We start from the raw sequence: 22,502 nt of genomic DNA on the forward strand, positions 1-22,502 counted from the left end.
AGGGGGAAAACAAAGTTGATTGTGGACATAATGATTCAGCAGAGGTTGTTAACGAACACTTAAGAGCTAAGTGTATTTGGTCTTCTGGTTCTGTGGCAGAATGAGGAGATGATAGCCTGAGACAAAACTGAGCAGTCCTCGGGAGGATCTGAAAAGAAACAGAGGCAAACTTTTTTGTGCTCCTGGGAGTCTGTGAGCGAGTGAAGGAGGTGGAATGAGTGTGTGTAGCCAACATTATGGTTGTGGTTGTTAAAATAAGGGGAAAAGATTGTTATGAAGTGGTAGCTAGAGAACGGAACCAGCGAACAGTTAAACATCTGGAATGTTCATTGAAGGGAAAACATTCTGTCATCGGCAAGAAAACTAGATGCGATAACAGCTAGCCGTGGCTATTTTACTCTGGTCATCGACACCAAAGTGTTATGTTAACCTTTTATCTGCTGGTTCCTTAACTTTTTTCTCATACTTTCCAGTTTAAAGATGGCTGACTCTCTTTTTATCTATTCAGACAACCAAACATTTTAAGACCATTTCGAAATAAGGTCAGGAATCAGTTCATTGTATTAATTTGTTTTCGTAGTATTTTCAAAGCTATTTATCATATTTAAACTTCCGGCAGTTTCTAAGCAGGTGCTGCTACTCCTGATGTTGAAATCAGTTACCAGCACGTGGGTGGAAAAATACCTTCCACTCTCCTACAGCAATCCCGGTATTAGCCTTAAGTGCTAGAGCCACTCGTGAACCAGAGTTCAAATTATGGAAATCAGATACAAGACACCCACTATTTTCTTGCCTCTAAAAAAAAAAAATCAGACAGACATTTTCAGACCTTTTTAAAGGACATTTTTACAGAAAAATTTCAAGAAAAACTTGGGCAATGCATATCTTTATAAGAAACTGTGTTTAAGTACACAGGGAAGTCTTTTTGCATTTTTTAAACAACGGAAGTGACGCAGGCTAAATTTTCCAAAGCCTTTTGGAAGCTTGAAAACTTTCCTGAAGACCTACTCGTACTCCCACTCTAAAAAGCTCAGTTCTGCCTGTGTCGGGTGCTGACCACACAAAGGGGTGGGCGTTGGCGGCTTGAGACCCACACCGACCCTCACTCCTTGTCGCAGCGCCATCCCGCCGATAAAACGCGCGCGCGCCCAGCCACGCGGTACCTGGGTGACAGCACGTGCGGCGCGAGACAGCATCACCATCAGCAGACGTCAACGACAACAGCGACGGAGGAAGATCAGAAGTGGACTACGATTTCATTCGGAGACAAGAGAGTGTCAGTCTTATAAGAAAACTGCCCACAGCTGCCAACTAACCCCTTGCAAACCTCGACTAACCCTGTGCTGTAGTTTGTGACTAATTGTAAGGGGACAATAAACTGGAGAAAGACTTTGTACAGGAAAAAAAATCCTGAGCCAAAATATTTATGATTATAGACACAGCAAACATTTCCAGGACTTGTTAGGAAAGTTTAATCATTCAATCCAGCTGTTTAGTGCTTATGACTTTTTGTTACACAACCGAAAGAAGTCTCTTTGAAAGGACGACTGGCTGTTAGAAGCGATAGCATCTCCTGTCAACAGACGATTCCACACGAGAAAAGTTCTGTCTCCGCCTGCAACCGCCAACTGCTCCGTCTGTCGAAACATTGTAAAAATTGAAGGTGACTATTTGCACACGCCACCCGGGAGAACGCTAGTGGTGATCCACCCGTATCAAGCCGCTGGTCGCTACCCGCCATTCGAGTACCCCATCCAAAGTCCGTGAAAATGACGACGAGGTCACAGGTCATTCTAGTGCTGGCTGCCTGTGTTCTTACGCTCCACGTGCCTTGTCGTCGGGCCATGTCTGTGGCAGAAATGAATGTCGACCTCCTGCCAGGTAAGTGTTTGTCCTTTCTCTTTCTCTCTCGCTCACCTCTTCCTTCATATTCGTTAGTAACCACGACGATCAGACAAACATGGTTTATTTTCCTTTAGTAAACGCGAGGATCAGACAAACACTGGGACTATTTTGCTGCTTGAAATCGTGAGAATTTATTATCTTTTTCACTTTATGTGTTTCGCCTGTATCTCATTTCTGTCCAACATGTTCACAAGGGCATCTCCTTTTGTGTTCACTTCCAGTTCGTTTATAAGTAAGAACACGTTTTAATTGTAAACCGTTGTTGTGTACTAAAGTGAGAGATAACACAATTTAGGTAGACGGTAATGCAGTTTATGAAGATAAAGAAAGTTAATAAATAGCTTAATTTAATACGCCGACGAAGCCTTACAATGAATAAAGTTGTATTTTGTTAGTTGTTTATAAAATATATTTTAGCTATTAAACTGTTCTGTAATTCTAAGAAAATACAATGAATAGTTAAAATAGCAGGAGAAAGTTTGTCTGTTCTTTCCCATTCCCTCCTTAATAAACCGCATTCCCTCCATTATCAGCATCTTTAGCCGCCTAAACTTGGGGCTCTTTGTCACTACCTGTCCCTGGTTGCTGAGGTTCAAGCTCTCGCTCGATCACCTTCTCCCACGTGTCCCCTCATTATGCGTGTAGCTCTTTCCGTGTAAATGATTCGATGCCTGGTGACCTTATGGACACTGAGTTTATAGGTGGTTCACCGTGTCAAAAGATTTGGAGAGCGGTGCCTAGTCTTTCTGTCACATTTTCACCTCGTTATCAGGTACCCGTATGCTGGGGAGGTTTTAGTCACAGCACCAAGTAGGTCTCAAAACAGCAATTATCTGCTCCGAGGAAAAATTCCATCGCAAAATTCAAAGTACCTGTACACCAGCGTTCTGTAAAAGATTCCTAGTAGGCACCAAGGCTAGCATACCCAACCTGCACCTCAGCAATCTCAAGATGGCATTGAATAAAATGAACTGCCACCCGACCGTTGGGCGCAATATTCTAGTAAAGGGAAAGCATATGAGGGAAGATCCAGGGTTAGTTTACCTCTGTTTCTGCTCTGTGTGTGGGTGTAAAAGAGAGTCGAGCAGTAGTGATATTGTAATGTTCATTATAATGTTACTTAAAGTGATTTTCATGCTCCGACATCTAAATATGCAACTTATTTTTCTTGGGAGATAGTAAATGTGTATCGTATTTTATTTCTTTCTCTCTCTTCTCTTTCTCCGTCCGTCTCTCTCTCTTTTCTCTCGTTTCAACCCGGGGTCCGAGCCTACATTAAAGAAAGATGATTTTTTTTTAAGATGACTTTATCCTTTACTTTACCATTGTATTCAGAAACTTTTTAAGTTCTGCAGTTGCCTAGTAACGAGAATAGCCCTTGGCGCGCCTTTTGCAATTTCTCTGAAAACTGCAGAGAGCTCCAGGCTACACAGGCTCACGACATGTACCCGCAAAAAACACGGGAAGTGTAAGCTCATCATTAGGATAGAAATCACCTAACTTCATCTACCGGATATCTATCCCCCCTACTGCACATCCCCAGACTAAACCTTGGTCTTTTTTTCTCTCAAACCATCTCATCTAATTCTTGTTCGTTATTTCTGTTTACTAGTGCTGCACTAGTGATGACGTGTTACAGTCTATTCCTTTCCTTCGGTTTTCCTTCTCTCTCTCTCTTTGTTGTCTGTCTGATTTCCTTCTTGCTATCTGGCTTTCTGGGAATTGTCAAAAGACTGAGCCTATCCTACAGTCAGTTTTATTTTTTCGTCTAGTCTTGTGTGTTTCTCTCTGTCCCATCTGCCGCCTAATTAGTGATCGAGAGTTCCAGAATTAGTCAGGGAGGCTCGCCGAGTGTAGCTGTTGTGTGAGGGCGCCGGCCACCGTCTGGCGTTTTCTCCATCACAATGACCACCTCGCCAAAACTGGTTTGCAAGCAGACAGGTCACGTGGACGTAAAGAGGAACAGATCTCGTGAAATGACGAGGCAGGTGGCACCTGCACGCTCAATCAGCGGATTGCGCGTGCGCGGGAGGATTCACTTATAAAAAAAAAAGTTGCTTTCTGATGAGCAACAAGAAGAGGCTATGACTTTCCAGACGTGAGCTTTACATTCATGAAATATTCTTTCTTCTTCTCAATCTCTTTTTTGTTTAAAAAAAAGAAAGAAAAAGATGTAGAATGTTTATAACATCGTCATCATAATTACCAGTTTAAAAAAAATCAATGACAAAAAGGGTTTATACGGGTGAGATACTGACAGAGCTCCTGTTAACATCCAACCTTCCATAAAACAAGCGCAACTTATCGGATTCAGCGCACCTCTTATCATTGCTATAATGTGGTGTGAATATTCTTTTTGTATTTGTTATAAGTAGCGCAAATCTGTCGGAAATATATTTAGAAACAGCAATATCCTCGTTTTGGTATCCAAATGATGATTACAGCATTGTTGACCCAATGAAGCGTGAAGCTACCAAGTGTCCAGTCTAGGTAGATGGAAGGATCCCACGATTTCGACCATTCCTCTCTCCTACTCACTTCGACTGAGGTCACGAATGGTCGGCGCAGCCTCCGCCTCCGACGCGCCAGCCGTTTGCCGAAGTTCGTGCGACCAAGGTCCCCCCAACTCCCCCCCCCCGTCCTGTCACACTCTCCGAAGCAGAGACCTGTGGGGGGATGAGGGTGGGGAAAGGGGATCAAAGTCAATCCCACGCGGTAGGCGTCGGGTGAAGCTGGCTACTGCGTCGACGGGGCGACGAACCCCATCAGCGTCGCTGCAGCTCCGAGACGCACTGATGCTGTTAGAGGGAATCGTCGCAATATGGCATAACTAGCGTACTTCGGAGAAAACCCCAATCTGACGTTAAGGCGGTCTGTAACTGTGGGGCACGCTAGACCTCCAGGGCAAATTTCAATCGAACTGTCTCCGTCCCTTCCTGTTATGACAAAGAAGGATTTAATTTAAGGGGAAAAAAACAGTTTACGTCACGGAAGTTGAGGTTGTCTTGGGAACTTTGACTGTCGAGGCTCTGCCAGATAATTTAGCATTTAGATATTAGATATTTGATAGTGCATGCTAGATAATGAGGGGAAAAGGAGGCACGTGCTAAACCGCGCGAATGCGAGCGACAACGCAGTGGCCAAGCCCACTAAGGGGGAGGAGAAAAGCAGCCGCCGGCCATGGATTGCATCAACGCACGTGATAAGTTGGTTTTGGAATGTTTAGTGGCTGAGAGAAGAAAAGCGAAAGCAAAAATAAATAAATAAACCCAAAAAATTGAATCACCAGCAGAGGGCGCAAATATCGTGTTTGTTGGGAGAGACATTTGTTAACGTCATCTGCGTTCATGAAGTAGGTGTTGAAGTGTGGTGCGGCAGTGCGGGGGTAGAGGGGTGAGAAGAGACGATTTAATAAGAAGAAGAATTGAGAATTTAGAAAGCGCAATATCTCAGCCAAAGGCAGACTCATTGCGATGAACAAGGTCACAAAAGAGTAATAAAGATGTAGAACAAGTTAACTAAAAGTAAAGACGTAAAACAAGATCACAAAATAGTAACAAAGATGTAGAACAAGATCACAAAACAGTAACGAAGACGTAGAACAAGATCACAAAATAGTAACAAAGACGTAGAACAAGATCACAAAACAGTAACGAAGACGTAGAACAAGATCACAAAATAGTAACAAAGACGTAGAACAAGATCACAAAATAGTAACACAGATGTAGAACAAGATCACAAAATAGTAGCAAAGATGTCGAAGGAAGAACAACGCGATGAATCGCTGCGTTCCGACAGTAAAGGGCGATAATGTAGATTTAACGGAAGCGACTCCAGAGAATTGGGTTAGTGACATCAGGATAATACTGAGAAGATATTGAGTAATCTTGCGAATATTAAGAAATGTTATCATATGAAACCGCAAGAGGGTGATCATCACTTCAGTTTCTTCAATGCAGCTCAAAGTTTCTGCCGAAGCGAGTGAAGATGGCGGAGTGGAATCCGGCCAACAGATCCAAACAGTTCGCACTTCAAATAACATTATATATACATTACATACAGTCCTGCTGCAAGAGGAAGAAAACGTAGCAGAAGCCCATGTAAAGATGACGGTCCAACACTTCTATCCAAATCGAAGAACAACCACAAAACAAAAACAAAACCAAGGAGAGCCGATCCTCTCAGTCTGTTTCGCCAAGGGACAGAACTCTCACATCCACTATCATAGATCATAGACTTCACATATTGTTCTCTCCCCCTGCCACTCGTGCAATGTCGATGAGTTGTGTTTGGTCCCTCCAGCAACTTTCTTCAAGAGTATGCTGCTCCTACCTGTGTGTTCGTCTCGCATTGACTTATGCAGTTCTCTTTTTCTCTCCCGTCTTCCTGGCTGTATCATCCATCTTCATTTTCAACGTGTTCAAAAACAACGCTGCCTGTCTTTTTTTCCGGAAGTATAAATTCGATCACATCCCTGCTGGACTTCACTGGCTCCCAGTGAACATATTCAGTACAAAGTCAACGTATTCTGTTATAAATTGTCTCAAGCATTCTGCTCCTACCTACTAATCCATCTCACTTCATATCTCAACACTGACTCAATTTCTTCACTAGTATTTGATTTCTGCGATGACCAGCTTTAAGAGTTTTACATCTGTTTTTAAATGGAATTATAAAATCAAATTGAATAGGACACACACAGACAGATAGATATATATATACACACAGACTGAAAGAAAGAAAAAAAAAAGACGTTTAAAAAAGAACAGTTTACGATTTTTTTTTCCTATCTTACCCTTTTCCGTTGAGTCGTTCCGTAATCTGTTTTACATTTTGTTTGAATACCGCGTGTTCTGTATCTGTTTGCCTTGCGATTCTTGTCATTTACTTATGACATTGCCAGACTCGACAGAAAGGTCGGGTTTTCGATCCTCTGTAACTTCAATGTTTTCACTGCCGCCTTCTCAACCCAGGAGGAAAAAAACCAAGTAAAACAAGCTTTATTAACTTTTTCTAAGGGCATTTGCCGACCCCTTTACACAATAACACACTTGTTCCCAGTATATCGAGAGCTGTATCTGTAACTTTTACTTAGGGTTCTATAGATATCTATACACGGTTGGGGTTTTTTTCCCCTTATAAATGTCAGCCGGGCAACATACCCTAGCGTTTAAAGGTCGTTCTTAACCAGACAATAGTCAAGTAAGGTCTCTAACACTTCACTCACCAGCGACTTGATAAGGTCATGGTTTGACCTTTACCGTTGAGTGGCGTAGGAACTGGGGAGGGTTAGAGTTAGGGTTATCTAAAGCGATGTTTCAATGTGCGCCAAGTGATGCTTTATAGATAAACGATGAGTTAGTTTATGCTAAGCGATACGTTAGTGTCCACGAAAAATCACACGGCGAGGTTGCCAGTCAGCTGAATGTTGTTAGCAACATTTGTAACAACAGAAGAAGAATGTCTTGACTCCATCCAAGTCAACCATTTCCTTGCATTTCGATCCGCGCGCATAGCTGCGCTCTGTTGTCGCGACTTTTTTGCCGCTGCCGCTGCCGCTGCCGCTGCCGTCAACGCTTACCGCGTCGCTGTCACCCGAGACCCAGTGAAGACGCATGCGCAGTATTGACACCACACCTGGGCAGAAGGTGTTCACCTGCACGGGCTGTTGGTTTATTGATCTCTACAGCTGTGTCGTCGCTGTCGTCGCTGTCGTCGCTGTCGTCGCGAGGCTGTTAACACCAGTCACCCCCTCTCCCCTCTCCCAGTGAACCTCTGAACACAGCTTTTCCCTGGATCTTGTTATCGGTTGTATGCTGACTCCTTAAATAAATACACTTCGCAGTATTTCTATCGTCTGCGTAGGCGATTCCCTCCACACACGCATCCCTCCCCTCAGCCAAAAAATGAAATGTAGAGCAGCCAAATATTTAACCAACTATGTAGGAAGAGGGTCAAACTTAGGGTCGGAATCAGGGACTTTTAATAAAACATCTCGACAGTATGCATATACAAAAGAGGACTCTTGGGAGTAGGGAACTTGCCCAGTCAAAGGCAAATACTTCATCTGTCATCTCTTGAACACTGTGGAATACTCCAGAACCAAGCACGTGACAATAAAATTGTGATGATGCAACGAGAAGAATATATGAATGTCGCCATGAAATAAAACAAATCACCATACATCTGTAGCTGTGAGCGTGAATAACCGAGACCCTTGACATTTCCACGGTTTAACGAAACTTAGTCTGGCATCGAAGTCTTTGCCCTTCACGCTGAGCACTTTCTTCCTTGCAGACCTACATCATCGTGTGACTTCACCTTAAGATGGCGGGGACAGGTAGTCACCCGATACACCCCGATACTTTTTTGCACTAAACGACCATTTAAATGTCAGGCAGAAAGATCGGCATGCTCGGCAAAGTGTGGTGGGAGAAAGACTAGCTGCCTGGGTACACAGGGTACCGGCGATGTGCAATCGTCTGCTGACGGTAAGCACCTCACAAAGTCAAACATGGCGTCAGCTCACGTCTGCCCACACACCACAGCGCATCACAGATGTGTCCACATGCATCTGGAATGGATTCCACTTTTTTTTTCTAGATGAACCGAATACCTAGAACATACATGCTCTTTCCACATCGCATCGTCTCTTTATATCTTCGTTACCTATTTGTGGACAATTTCTAATTTCTTCATGACATTTGATTGGAAAAAATATATATCAACTTAATTTAATCACGTATAATCCTATTTCTATCAAAATATTCAAAGTTTAATTACAACATTCAATCTGTTTGCTCCATATTAGTTATTAGGCACTTTTTTCCTTCCAAATAAATCAAGCACTGACACGAGACCAATTACCTGACAGTGAATATATTCTGCTAATTAATCAACTGGGATGAACATTTTTATCTTACAGGTGTGTCTCCAGCGGAAGGAGGTGATTGTGACTTGGCTCCTCGTGAGCCCGTTTATTTGAATGAAAAAGACTCGGCCCTCTGACACACTGAATCATCCCTCGTGGGATATTTCTTTTCTTGATCTTTTCTCACCCGAAATGGTTGCCCTGAAAGCCTTTTCATTTTTTTTTACAATACTTTTTTTTGGTTTAACTAGGGAAAGTTGCCATTGTAGTCTCTAGACTCTCCACAATGTCCTTTGAAACATCTTTTTATTTTCTTGTCTGCAAAAAGAATTTTGCTGGGCATCTGAGAATGGTTCTGTCTGTGCTTGAAGGCCCTCGTTATAAAGTTGTAAAGTTCTCTCTATGAAATCTTGTGTTTGCCAAAGCAGCAGATAATATGTAAAGGGAGATTGACTATTTCAAGGCGAAATATTGTTTAGTGAGTGTTAACGAGAGGAAACATTCAACTTCCAGAAAATGACACACGTACTTTACTTTAACATTCCTGTAATTGACTTTTCTCAAGCACAATTAACTCTGCCACAAACGGCAGAGAAGTCTTCTTCCCTTGGCGCTGGGTATTTTTTTTCTCTCTCTCTCTCTCTCTCACACCTCTCGCGCGACTCAGTAATTTTGACTTAGCGAGAAACTCCTAATTTTTTTTTATAATTACCCTCGGTCTAGATTGTGTTTCTTATTCCTTCGGGAATTTCTCTCATATTATCTTTCTCTTTTTATTAATTTTTAAACTTATGTACTCTACTTTAAAACCTAGCTGTCACCAAGCTTGTTTGTATTGGAATAACGCTCCCAAGAATCTTACAAGGCTTGCCAGCTTGTGGACTAGGAACTATGCAGTACAATCAGTCACTACTTCACTTTTTTGGTCAAAACATTCTTGCTTGTCTAGTTCTATCTCGCCTTGACTACAGGAACTAATATCTCGCTGGCATTCTAGATCATCTTCTAGAAATTCGGAGAGTGCTGAACTATGTTGCTATGATCATCTTCAGTGCAACCAAGAAGGTCCTCTTTACTTGCAAAGTGTGATTGGTTCCCCTTCCTTCAATGAATAGATTATAAAATGTCTGCCATTTGTTTCTATATTATCAATCCTACCACCCTCTCGTATGTTAGACATATTCTTTGTACGTTCCTTTACGTCTCTGCCCTCTTCATCTGATTCTCAAGCCTCGATGATTCTGCCGAAAAAAAAAAAAAATTAGAGAAAAACTGAGGAAATGCGTTCTTTCTCATATCTTGGTCCTATAACATTTTTTCTTTATCCGACATTCAGACAGAAGTAAACCACTATAGTTTGTTACAAAATTTCTTTCTTTATTTATTTTTTTTTTTTTTTAGAAATGTTTTCGTTTGATTAACATAAGCTCATGTTACTGATGACTCGTGCGAGAGTTTCGGGTATAAACGGATGAGCCATTGTCCGATCAGCAAATAAACTGTCCACGGGAAATAAATTCTTGACTTTTCCCCGAACGCTTGTACCTTGCCATTGGAACAGTTTTTAGTTCAGATTTAGGGAGTTAGCATCCTTTTTTAAAATTATCTGCACATAAGTTTGCTCTCTGGCTAGTCCTTAAAGACGAAATTTAAATAGAAGTCACCCTTCAAGTCAATCCACCATGTCCGTTCTGCCTTTGACACCTGATTTCTGGCCCGCAGGTTGGCTCATTGATGTGCTGGGTAACCGTTTAAAGGGATGATCGATCATTTTTGTTTGTTTGTCTACATTGAAGATCTTTTGATGATATCGGATGCTTGGTGTCGTTGTCACCCTTTCTGTCGCTCGGTGCACTATTTCCGGGCAACAGTTTGCAGGCTTTTGTGTCACAGACAGCAAATTACCGTCTCCGATGTGCTCGCGGACTATCGCCAGGGAATGTAATTCCCATTTAATAAGCATCCGGCTGGTGCATGTACACCGTTGCACACCAGGGCGAAAGATGGCAAGATTTTTACCTCCGCTCGCAATGAAAACACCCTGGGTAAATTTGCGTGTGAAAAAAAAAAAAACTTCCGAAACATTTAACTCGAAATCTGAAATATTCTCGAGTTCGAAAGTGCAAATTTTATGGCAGACTGACGTGGAAATAGGAATTATTTGCCGAACTATTTGGTCTACTGACCAATCAGAATGCAGCAATGCAGAGGATCACTCCGCGGTCACATGTCCTCTTCCCATTGTTGTAATTGGTTTCATATCTGATCCCGCCAGCATTTACTTGCACTGTGACTGTTTCCTACCAAGCACTCTTCTATTTATTTGTTGTGTTGTTTTATAAACTGGACAACAGCGTTGCCTTTCCTCATTCGCAAGTTCCCTTCGCATCACTAGCTTACTTCTGCTTCTCGATCACTAGTTTCTAGAAGCTTCGTCCTTTCTTCACAGGTGCGCTATAATATAGGAAATTAAAGAATAAAATAGAAGACCGATGTCGCGTGTGTCCTGAGCTCATGACTACCCGTTAATACAGACATCATCATCATCATTATTATTGCTGTTGTTCCAAAGCCGATCATATCTGTATTCAGTTGACTCTTCCCTCTCTCTTGCACTTTCTCACTCGCTATTTCTTCTCTTTTCTTTCTTTCTACTCCCAATCTCTCTCTGACGTCCTTCCACATTCCCTCTGATCTCCTCTCATGCTTTCACTCTCTCCGTTCTCTCTCTTATCATTCACTCACACTCTTCCACCTTCGTCCTCTCTCTCTCTCTCTGTCGTGGTGTGCGCTTTCTTAATGCACGCCATACATGTCCACGCATATAAAAGACATTACTTATTATATCTTCAAATAAAATCTGGAATTATTCGGCATTATAACAGTTTGCAATTGATGCAACCCATTCGCAAGTGCATTTCGCTATAAGAAAACAAAAGTATTTTTTCCGTTTATTTTGGGAGGCTGAGTGCAGTTGTAATCGCCGATACTGATCATGAATTCCATGAAAGCGCTGCCTAAAGCACTTTTATTTATTTGACTTGTTTGTAGCAAGGAATTGTTTTGTCTCTACGCATTCTAGAGATATCACATTATTCCTCGTGCTTTTTGTCACAAGCATAGGGACTGAAAATGAAGAAACCCGCGCATTGTAGTCTCTTCACGCTGTTTCCTGAATGTCCCTTCTAATCTACACTAGCTACCTGAGAAATTGTCTGACATATAAAGTTACAAAGGGATAAAAATGTCAAGGTGATGTTTAATCAGGCATCAATTTTAGCTTCGTCCACATAATAACTTACAGCTACAACCAACTGCTGCCCTATACACAGGCAGGCAAATAAATCTTCTTTATTATGAATGACAATATTATGCCGGTGAGGTGACAATTTAAATTCTTTCTCTCTCTTTGATAACATTTTGGACTCTGAATTTCCCTCAGAAAGATGTGTGTGCGTGTGAACCGGCATACGAAATCGAAAAATAAAATTACTGAAAATGCAATTCTCGTTCTATTGTCAAAATATCGAGAACTTGCGATCAGAGGAATGACATAACGCTTTCCCCTGAAAACACGAAAAAACAGCTTTTTGTCTTTTGTAAAATAGGATTCTCTTGTTCGTTCCGATCTTTAAACAATTATATCTAATCTAATCTTCCATACTGTGCCTCAGGCAGCATATTAAATATGTTGAGCAGCATGTTACACGGCGTCTTAAGCGCGGACAGCAAAGGTTACAACATCTTCACTGAACAGTTTTCAGTCAACAAAGTGATTTTGATCGTTTATCAGTCATTCATTGAAAGTCTTTTATTGTTCCCTTTGTGTGCTGGTTCTGCAGTCCATGATAAGAACAGTTTGAACAGCATTGTCAATATATGTTCAAAGGTAACTGGTGTCAGGTGGGGGAGTGAGCATTGATCAGCAAACTTTCACAAATGCGTCCTGCATCTTGTCCCGACCAGAACCTGTACTGGCAGAGAACTTCTTTAATTGAGCTCTGTTTTTAAGTTTTATAGGATGCAGAACCTTATACTGATCTCGTCCTCGTTTTTATCTTGTAACTAGTACTATCTGAGCACATTTACGAGTATGATTGCCCCCTGGGTTTAATAAAAGTGGTCATTGTCATTGTCATTGCCATTGTCATATTTTTTTGGTGTCCCCTTTTCAGTCCAGTTCCTTGGGGGGACAGAAAAAAACTTCAGATAGCCAACTCTATTCTGATTAACGTATTCAGCTATAATTCATATTGTGCAAGTTTCTTGATGCTGTGAAGTCTGACATTGCTTCCAGAAAAGTCATCTCACTGTGTGAAACCAAAAGGGAGAAAGGGGGACCGGGCGCATGACTACAATTCTCGCCAAGCGAGAAAGATGTAAAAATCGAACTATGAAAGACAAGGCATTGATGTGGTGCACCAATAGATAACGAGAGTGATTCAAAAATATGAAAGAAACTAAAGATGGGAAGTAGTACAAAGTAAGAATGAACGAAAGAAAGAGGAAATCTGAAACACCTAATTATCTTTATAAGAGCACTGAAACGTTTAAACTCTGTCAAATGGGTATTCATGAATAATTCTCTTCATTTATATATATATATATATCTTCCCATCCCCCACTCCATCGTTCCATTTTTTTCTGTGTGAGAGACTTATAATTAGAAGAATTAGACACAACAGTCTTCTAACTGGCTGATTGCTTGAGACTAGGTTTTCTCCCGCTGCTATGACAATATCCCGAGATGAAAGTAGTGACCCTTTTAAATAAAATATCCTACAATGTCGACAAATATTCTCTCCAACCTTGTGTTCCAACGGTCTGTTAATGCAATCCGCCATGCCATACGCACCTCCCTATCGTGTTTCGTCTTTGTCCTTCGCAGTCTCATAAAAGCAATGCCCTCACCCACCACGGTCCTTTTGATGATCCTCCACCGTAACCGTCCGACAAAAGCTTTTAGTTATTTCTTTTAAATTATGAGGCAGTTGAGGACAAGGACAGATCACCTATACTCCAGGCATGGCAGGGGAATAAAGTAATTAAACTGTCCATGGTCTGTCTCTTTGACTGCTTACAAATGGCGGCAGAGCTCTGGTATTATCCTTTACTCGGGGCTGACCGGGCGATAGTTCAGGCGACGCCAACATCTATTAAAAGCTAAAAGCTTCTGCTTTGTTCAGATTATTTTGCATTAAATTTCTTTCGGATGTTTCTAAGAATCGAATCCTCGGGAAATTCCAACTTCCACCTAAACGACGAAATACAATAGTAAAATTTCAGTCAGTTGTCCCTTGACAGATACAGATCATCGGGGATGGTGCGGGGATAGGGGGAATCACACAGGTAGACGCGGCAGCCATTCGTACAGGAAAGATAAGAGGAAAACTAATAAAAAGATTTATGAGGTGGGTGGGAGAGAAGAAATGTAGAGAGACATATAGACACAAGGTCTGAGTCATTTTTTCGTACTTGATGACTTACTAAGAAATCCTAAGTACCCTGAAGCTTGTAAATGAGCTTCAAACTTTCCATCTTTCTCAGGGGACAGACAAGACTGCACTTGATCCACTGACATCACAGACTTGCCTAACGGCCTGTCTACAGCCTTGTAAACCAAATGACGGAAATGAGTTCCTTAAAGTCGCAACCGAGACTCCTCCCCACTCATCCCTCTCTCACTCTTTCCACCCACGTGAACACGCATTACTAACAATGAAAAATATTAACATTCACCATATGTTATTTATTCGTTAGTCACAAATCCTTGTCAACCCCCATCTTTATACTAATATACTAATTATCCCTAATTTCTAAAAACTTTTGTTTAGCAGTAGTATTTTAGCTTCCTTTCCTTAGATCGAGGGGAAGATGAAAAAAGCGTAACTTTTGTTTATTCTGTTATCCTCGTAAATAAAGGTGTCATTTCTCTCTCACTCTCTCTCTCTCTCTCACTCTCTCCAACAAGCAAACACACTCTCAAACAAGTAAAACTCTCTCTCTCCTATCTCACATATATATATATAAGTTTTACAGTACTTCTACCGTTCTCAGATTTCTAACTTAAACACACCCCATTGTTATTTCTGAAAAAAAGATTGTGGTAGATAAGAAACGCTTCGGAACCCTGACCTTTCGGATGTGGAGATTTCAAACAATGTTTCATTGGATGACAGCTGAAGTGTGATGCCTCCGATTCTGTGAAAGTTGAGCTAAGGCCAGAAAGTTCAGGACCGTCTTCAAATTCAAAGTTAGCCCTACCAGCCTCTTTCCCCGCTCTCATCTCTCCACCCTCCAAAATCCACATCCTCTAATGTCTGAATTATTAACGCGGATGATGTTTTGTCCATGAATTGTCCAGTTCCTTTGTGGACGTGCACATTCTTTCTCCCAGTCATCTGCACTCTGTCCCTGGACACAACAGTCACCGTGATGCCCACAAATGACAGGAGGTAGGCACATTTTTTCCCCAGTTCCAGACATTGAGGAGTGTCTTACTGGAATCTGTATCCTCAGGCTCTACCTCGTCAAGTGTTCTGCTTCAGCAACTAGTCGATGGTGGGTGGAGGATAGGAGAGACGTGGGTGACGAAGGTGCTTTCTCCCAGAAACATAAAACCTATTCTAGACACAAAGACATTTTTATTTGAGTAATAAAGAAATGTCTTGGAGCAGGATAACTCCCACAGGAGGAAGTGTTGTGACATATTGTTCTTTAACATTTGGACGGTTCACACAGGACGCCTACTGAAGTCCTTACTTCTCCAACATCTTGCAGCTGGCTTAATATAATACATTAATAATATAATACATTTCACTGACAGTGAAGACAGTTAAAAACAAAGGATGGGATTTAGGGCTGCATGACAGGGATCACATTAGTCCTCATCGACACTTGAAAGAAATAATAAAAGTTTCTACAGCTCAGCATCATACTTAGTAAGCATTTTTTTTAAAAAAAAAACAACAACAAAAAAACAAAAACCAACCTGATATGAAAGAAAAAATCTTTAAAATCGAAGATTGTGGGTAAAGTGAATGTTAACATCAAAACTGATCGACACCCCAGACAAAGTGTTGACATATGGAAACTACTCATTATTTGTCTTGGACCGGATGTTGTGGCACACTTTATAGATGTGTCAACTCTCAGTCGGGCACAGCAGCGAGTTCAACAGAAGTAAGAGAATCCTTGAGCTTATTTAAAAAATCCGCGATAAAGCCCATGTCTGCGAGGTGTCACCTGCCGATCTGTCAAGAAAGCGGAAAATGCCGACAATGTTATCCCTGTTATTGATGATGAATGGCGAAGGTCTAAAATAAATAAAGACCCTAAACAGGCAAAAAGCTCACTTACTCCGAATTGTCATTTTTCCTCAGGGCTAACAGATTATGAAGTTGACGTTTCCCAGAAAAAAAAACCCGCCATCTTTTTCATCTGTCGAAAAACACCTACAATGCGCCTTTGGTTAGGAAAAATGCTTCGAAGGACCCTACAGTGAGGTCAAATTGTGACATATTAGGTATCTCTACTTCCCTTCATTATGGCCTTCAAAAAGGACACTGGAATTAGGGAACTTAAACGAGACCCGTCGAATGTAAGGATAAAGAGACACAAAGGGCAACTGTAGCGATTTCACAAGAAAAATAGATAAATGATCAGCAAAGGAGACAAAGACAATATCCTTTAGACGTCTGACATTTTTAAATAGTCATCCCCTAAAAAGGCAGACGAAGTGGATTGTTGTTTTTTTTTCTTCTTTATGTCAGACGAATTTTTGTAACCTGTAATAATAATGCAGCTTTCTGACATTTTAAAAAAATTCTGAAATAATAATAGGCGAAAGGCCTCTCTCTAGTCCACTGAATGCTACGCACGCGAATGTAACCTTCTTTTAGAGAATTTTATTATCTTGTTTTTCTTGAAATATATTTAGGATAAAGGTATGAACCACAATTTCCAACCAGTATTTCACAAATCAGTACAGCCGGTTAACGGATTCAGAAAAGAAAATCTTAACATCCAGAAGAGAATTGTTACTTTTGTTTCTTTGATTGTTTACGAGTTTTATTTGTTTGTACCTTGTAAGGTTACTACACATGAATATTTGTAATAACAAACAACTGTTGTTCTAGATAACTATTCGGACCTAGTCACTTTGTCACTTCCGTGTGGTTTTTGGGGAAGTGGGAAGGGGGTCAGTCCTAAACCACTTGCAGACACAAACATTCGTGGCAGGATTCTCGCTTAACCCATCCTCTATTCTCTCCCTCCCTCACACTTCACCCCCGCCACTCACCGCGCAATCCTCTAAAGCCTACAGAATATTTACAAGCAAGGCTATTTACAGAACTTTCCCAGGATACATTGTCCGCATGTCAAAGACAAATGAATTTAGAATGATTTATTACCATAATAAAATTAACATTACAAAAAGTGTTGTTAATGGAGTAATGGAATTTCAAATTAGCTATCCCAAACCTAATGTCTTTTTAATAAACGAATATGCATTCTATTTGAGACTTACACATTTTAAGCAATTACTAAATAAAATTTAAACGTTGGATACATTCAATCTTGGTGTGCCAATCCTGTCAGTAAACAATCTGTAAGATTTAACTTTAATTCTTTCAGAAAAAAGAGCAGCGGGTGAGCAAAGAGGAAAAAAAACCCTCAAAACTCATAAAATTAAATGAGAGGTCACCTGCCTTTCCACATAAGACCGTCGGAAAACGTATACAAAGTGATATAAAAAATACTGAAACTGCTAAAAACAAAATTTTGTATATAGGTTGCATAGAATGCAACGAGAGAGAGAGAGAGAGAGAAATAGAGAAATAGAGAGAGAGATAGAATAAATATAAATTCATAATTTGTGCGCTTTGCTTGTTTCAGATTTCGATGTGTCGTTTCCAAGTTTCCCTAAAAGAGCTTCGACGGAAGTGGACGTGTGGTCGATTTGCCCGCCTAATATGTCTGATGTCGCCTGCTTCTACAGATACCTACGAGTCTACGCCCTCCTCCGGAAGGCCGCCGAAGAATCAGACCGCGTGTCCATGAGGAACATCGGCAAGCGAGGAGCATCCTCCACAGACACCGCCTCCTTTGCTTCCAGGACACCCACCACGGCGCATGCTTTGTGTCCGGAACACATCTCGGTCTTGGAATGTTACGACCTGATGAAAAGCATCTACGATGCCATCATGGAGAACCTGCGCGACGAGGGCCTCCACTAACGGCCATTTCGCTCTCGGCGTTACTGCAAGCGGCAACCGGGACTCGATCCAGAACCTCCCTCACCCTCGGCAAGGACTACAAAACGTCAGCGGGACTGGGCAGAAGTGACCTTAAACTGGATCGAATAGAAAAAATAACACTGAGTGACCTCTACTTGCACGACTGCCACCGGTCACGTGACACTGCATACAAAGCTTGTTGACAGACATCCGTTATTTTGTGCACCTCCGTTGCAATGTGTATGAACCGTTTTAACTCTGATTTCTTTCTTACACGAGGCGTTTATGTCTTTCCTATTCACGTTTCATTATTCTGTTTACTATGAGCGAAAGTGGAAAAGAAAACTAATATAATCATGTCTGTCCCTCCAATGGAAGGTCCACGCACAGTTCAGGCCAAGGAAACAAGGACACAACAATGCAAAAATAAATAAAAATAAATGAAGCTTTGAAGCAGCCAGAGAATACACAGAGTGAACGACTGAGAGAGAGAGAGGTGCTTGTCTGTTAAGAAAATTACAGAGAAAGTAAATCTTCCGACTTACCTAAAGTATAGCTTAATTATACAGTAATTAATGTTTGAAAAATTACAATAGGAACAAGAAAATAAACCTACATACTGCAACCGTTGAAAGGAAGAATTGTCAATCTTGTATGTCCGATGGCTGGCACAGAGAAGAGACAGTCATAAACAGAACAGATTGACCTCCATATCAGACTGGTAGGCATGAGAAGGCAATATAGACAGCTGTAATGCATCCCATATCAACAGACAATAAAAATTGTGAAGAAAAGGATTTATGCTTGCTGAGCTCAATAAAATGATCGGTCTGAGCGTCTGAAAGTTTATTGTGTAGGCAGCTGGAAGCACCAGCAAAGAATACTTAAAAAATTATCTTACCTGTACCAGGGCTTCTGCTTACGCAAAAAATTGCATACAGTAAAAAATTGCGTACAGTACGTAAAAGTTCGGAGGACCCCTTCAATTTTCGTCAATGGGGTCCCATTCTAATTTGGGCGAAGAACAGGGACCCCTTAAAAATCTGAAGAAGGGGTCCTTGGGACCCCAAAGAATTTAGTCTTAGCAGAAGCCCTGCCTGTACAATATAAAGGTAGATATAATAAACTGTCAGCAAAAGTAAAAGTGCGATTTGATGATCCTGAAAAATTTAAAAAAAGATACTAGCAAAACGCATTGATATTATTTTTCTGTAAATGGTGTGTCGGTGTTTACACCAAGATTAAGTGACTAATAAAATAAGACTTTTCCCTCCAGAACTGGAGGCAAACACAGCTGGTTTTTACGAAGGCATTGGAATAATCAACTGATTGATGCTCTTATCAATCATCTTGATACTAATTTTACGTATATCTATAAATTGATACTGTTTGAAAATTGATGATGGCTGTGATACAGACAGTTGAAAAGTAAGATCTCTGCAACTGTGTCGTCCATACACACTTACAATCATCCACCCTTCTGACCAACGGCAGGATTTGGAAACATTCATCACAAACTTCGGTTTGAACCTCAACCAGACTGAGTGAGTATGTAGACCGTAAAAGTATACAACCATTGCAGGATAGTAGCAGAGAGACCAAACATCCACAAAAGTTGCGAAAGGACGTTGCATCATGATTATAAACACAGTCGACATTCAACATTGAAGGATTAAAATATGACCAGTCACAACTAACAACAAAACAAAGTTTGTGTTCACGTTGTTCAGATATCAATTCAGTCCGTTATTAGAGAAAATTACTTTTCTTTGTATGGACTTTTTTTTCTTCGGAAGGAATATCCTGCAACGTGTTATGTAGCCATGAAAACAAACTTTAACAATTTTAACACAATTATGATATTTGTTTACACTGGTAAGCCCAAATTTAAACATTTTCAAAAAATACCATTGAGAGAAAGAACTAAAGTGATACGAGAGCAAATGAAAACAATAACTGGAGTTCAAACCATACAGAAATAAACTCATTCCTTCCTAACAAGGCATCTTCTCTCAAATCTTAAAGAAGTTGTACATGTCCAAGGTTATCTTTCTGATATGATAACAGGTTTCTGGTTCAGTGTGGATGTAGGCAGTATCAAAGGTTTCAATCTCTCAGTCTATCTAATCTCTGGTTTGCTACACATAAAAGTTTGTTTGTCTCTTCATAACCTTTATAATTTCTTGACCTACAAAGAGTCGGTAAAAAGTCGACGGGCAAGTGGGGCAGGCTTTGTAATCCCGGTGAAGTGATGACATTTAGTGGTGGTGTTGAAGCCAATATTTGCACAGTGTAAAATATATTCTGATAGTTTTGCCTCGGAACTGATTGTCTCCTTAGTGACTAAAATCTTTTAAAGACCTTTAGTCTTTCTTTCACACTGAGCGACCTGTACTGTCTGGACTCCATTATTCGGAAAGAAATAGAGAGGTTTGAAAAATCTATAAACTTACTTTAACTGTCGTCCTCTTTACCATTTAAGGTAGGGAACTCAATTCAGAAATGGTAAGATACAGTGATGATGCTATTAATGCCCATTTGAACACATCGCGCTAATATATAAAATAAATAAGCAAAAAAAAAAAAAAAAAAAAAATATTGTGATCTGCACAAGTCTATGAGTAAACAGAGAAAGTTTTGCGGGATATCGATAAAAAAAAAAAGAAAAAAAATCAGCGATAATTCTTCGGTTCACTGGGATATTGGTTAGATATTTTAAACAACCGATAAACAACAGCCCCCACAAAACACTTGGAGAAGAAGATAGGTTGATGATGCTAGTACTGACTGGAATCCACAGGACACTGAGGCAAGAGATATGTTACAACGGAACAAGGAGTCGTATGGATGGGAGAGGCTTTGAGACTAGGTAATATAATGTCTTTAGCTTTGTCAGAGGCACAGAATCCATGAACATCGAGCTGCCAACACTCTTTGTTGATTGCGATCAGATTCTCAAACAATTTCGTCCGTAAAATATTTGATACCAAGCAGGAATCGAAGAGGCCTTCTCCTTTCCTATCGTCTGAGCAGATAAAAATAACATGAAATAAATATCTGAAAGTCTGACTTATTTACCCTACACTTTGTCCTTTCTTCGCAATACTGGGCAAAATAACCTCTCGAGAAAAGTCTGAATAAAGATGCATAGACATATATCGTATCCAGAGGCAATCCTGAATTCATCAAAGATTCCTAAGGCATGGTCATCTATATGCATATTGCTAGAATTAATCATATATAAATCCTGGAAACTTGTGTTTCCAAGACCAACCTGACATTAATCCGTAAATAAAAATACCATGACATTAAACTCATGTCGTTATCACTGAGAAACAGAGGACACAGCTCGGTTGAACTGCCTGCGATATGATTTCGTCATCTGCATTATCATCCTCGACTATGATCAGCCATTGCCATTATCCTCTCCTAGTCCATTTTATCGGTTGTCTTTCTGATAATTGTGCAACACAGTTTTATGGACTTTTTCTGCTCAAGAAGTATTTTACGTCCACCTCTTTGTGGCGCAAATTCAGATATTTTCGATTGCAAACTTCAGTTACTATATCCACCCCTTTACTGGCTCGAAACAGCCAGAGACATGGGTGGGCAGAAATGTGAAAATGGGATTTTATATTTTTTTTTACTGATAAAGGGTAATGACTAATAACAACACAAGAATGCGCGATTCTGTCGTCCCTCTTCAGATACCGATCGCGTCGGGGTTGATTTCTGCCACCAACTCTTCCAGCTGTGATTATATTAAAACTTTTGGTCTTATTCATCACTGAGTCAAGATTATTTATGGGTGGAGTCAAACAGTACAAGACTTGTGGTCCCTGGATTGGGAGGCTGGCATCTCAAGTTCCACAACTTGGGCATGTGCAGTGGGAGATAATTGATGTGCTGTCATCCGCCACGGAACTCTCTTCCTTTCCCATCCATTCCTCTCTCTCATCATCTATGCCATCTCAGAAGACTTTCTTTGTCCTGGGCAACTAACAGCGACCTAGTGTATACATATACCACATATTTCGGACTATAAGCCGCGACCTTTGTTTATGCCAAATGTTGCTGGGATAGGAAAAACTGTATTTTTGCATAATCATCAACCATCACCCAGCACAAACACTGCTGTATGAACATTTTATGATGGAGCGCATGTTGCACTCACTGACTCATCTGAACTTTAGATTCTTATCAGATGGTTGAAATCTTCCAAGTCACATACTTGTTTTTATTGTATTGTCCCCCAAAACATAGATACTGAAAATTCACTCTTCTTAGTTTTGCGGTGGTCTCCCACACACACATGCCCCACTACACACAATGAGTTCGTTTCCCCTTGTGGAGATGTGCTCAATGGGATGTTCACAAAGGACTACAAACGAACACAACCATAAAACAAAGAAACACAAGCAAAAGCATACAGATGACACACAAAGATATCTTCTGTGTGTGTCCCCTAATTGACCATTCGTATGGGA

General features: G+C 40.7%; 2 protein-coding genes across 11 annotated transcripts in view; both read left to right on the forward strand.

Annotated features, from left to right (window-relative positions):
• The first annotated feature begins 888 nt into the window (after positions 1–888).
• LOC112560832 lies at positions 889–18,309 on the forward strand. The gene is made up of 2 exons (XM_025232897.1): positions 889–1,881; positions 17,675–18,309. Exons 1-2 carry the CDS (start codon positions 1,770–1,772, stop codon positions 18,013–18,015), a joined length of 453 nt encoding a protein of 150 aa, XP_025088682.1. The 5' UTR covers positions 889–1,769; the 3' UTR covers positions 18,016–18,309.
• A 1,101-nt stretch (positions 18,310–19,410) lies between these two features.
• Positions 19,411–22,502, forward strand: part of LOC112560412 (MAP kinase-activating death domain protein-like) — a 78,658-nt gene continuing 75,566 nt past the window's right edge. For 8 of the 10 annotated variants that reach the window (XR_003098530.1, XM_025232259.1, XM_025232262.1 and 5 more), the window contains exon 1: positions 19,411–19,559. The gene's annotated coding sequence lies outside the window, so the exon portion shown is untranslated. The remainder of the gene's footprint in view (positions 19,560–22,502) is intronic. The other 2 variants (XM_025232260.1, XM_025232261.1) reach the window with 1 other exon arrangement.

This window comes from Pomacea canaliculata, linkage group LG3 (assembly GCF_003073045.1).
Source record: "Pomacea canaliculata isolate SZHN2017 linkage group LG3, ASM307304v1, whole genome shotgun sequence".
NCBI classification, from domain to species: domain Eukaryota; kingdom Metazoa; phylum Mollusca; class Gastropoda; order Architaenioglossa; family Ampullariidae; genus Pomacea; species Pomacea canaliculata.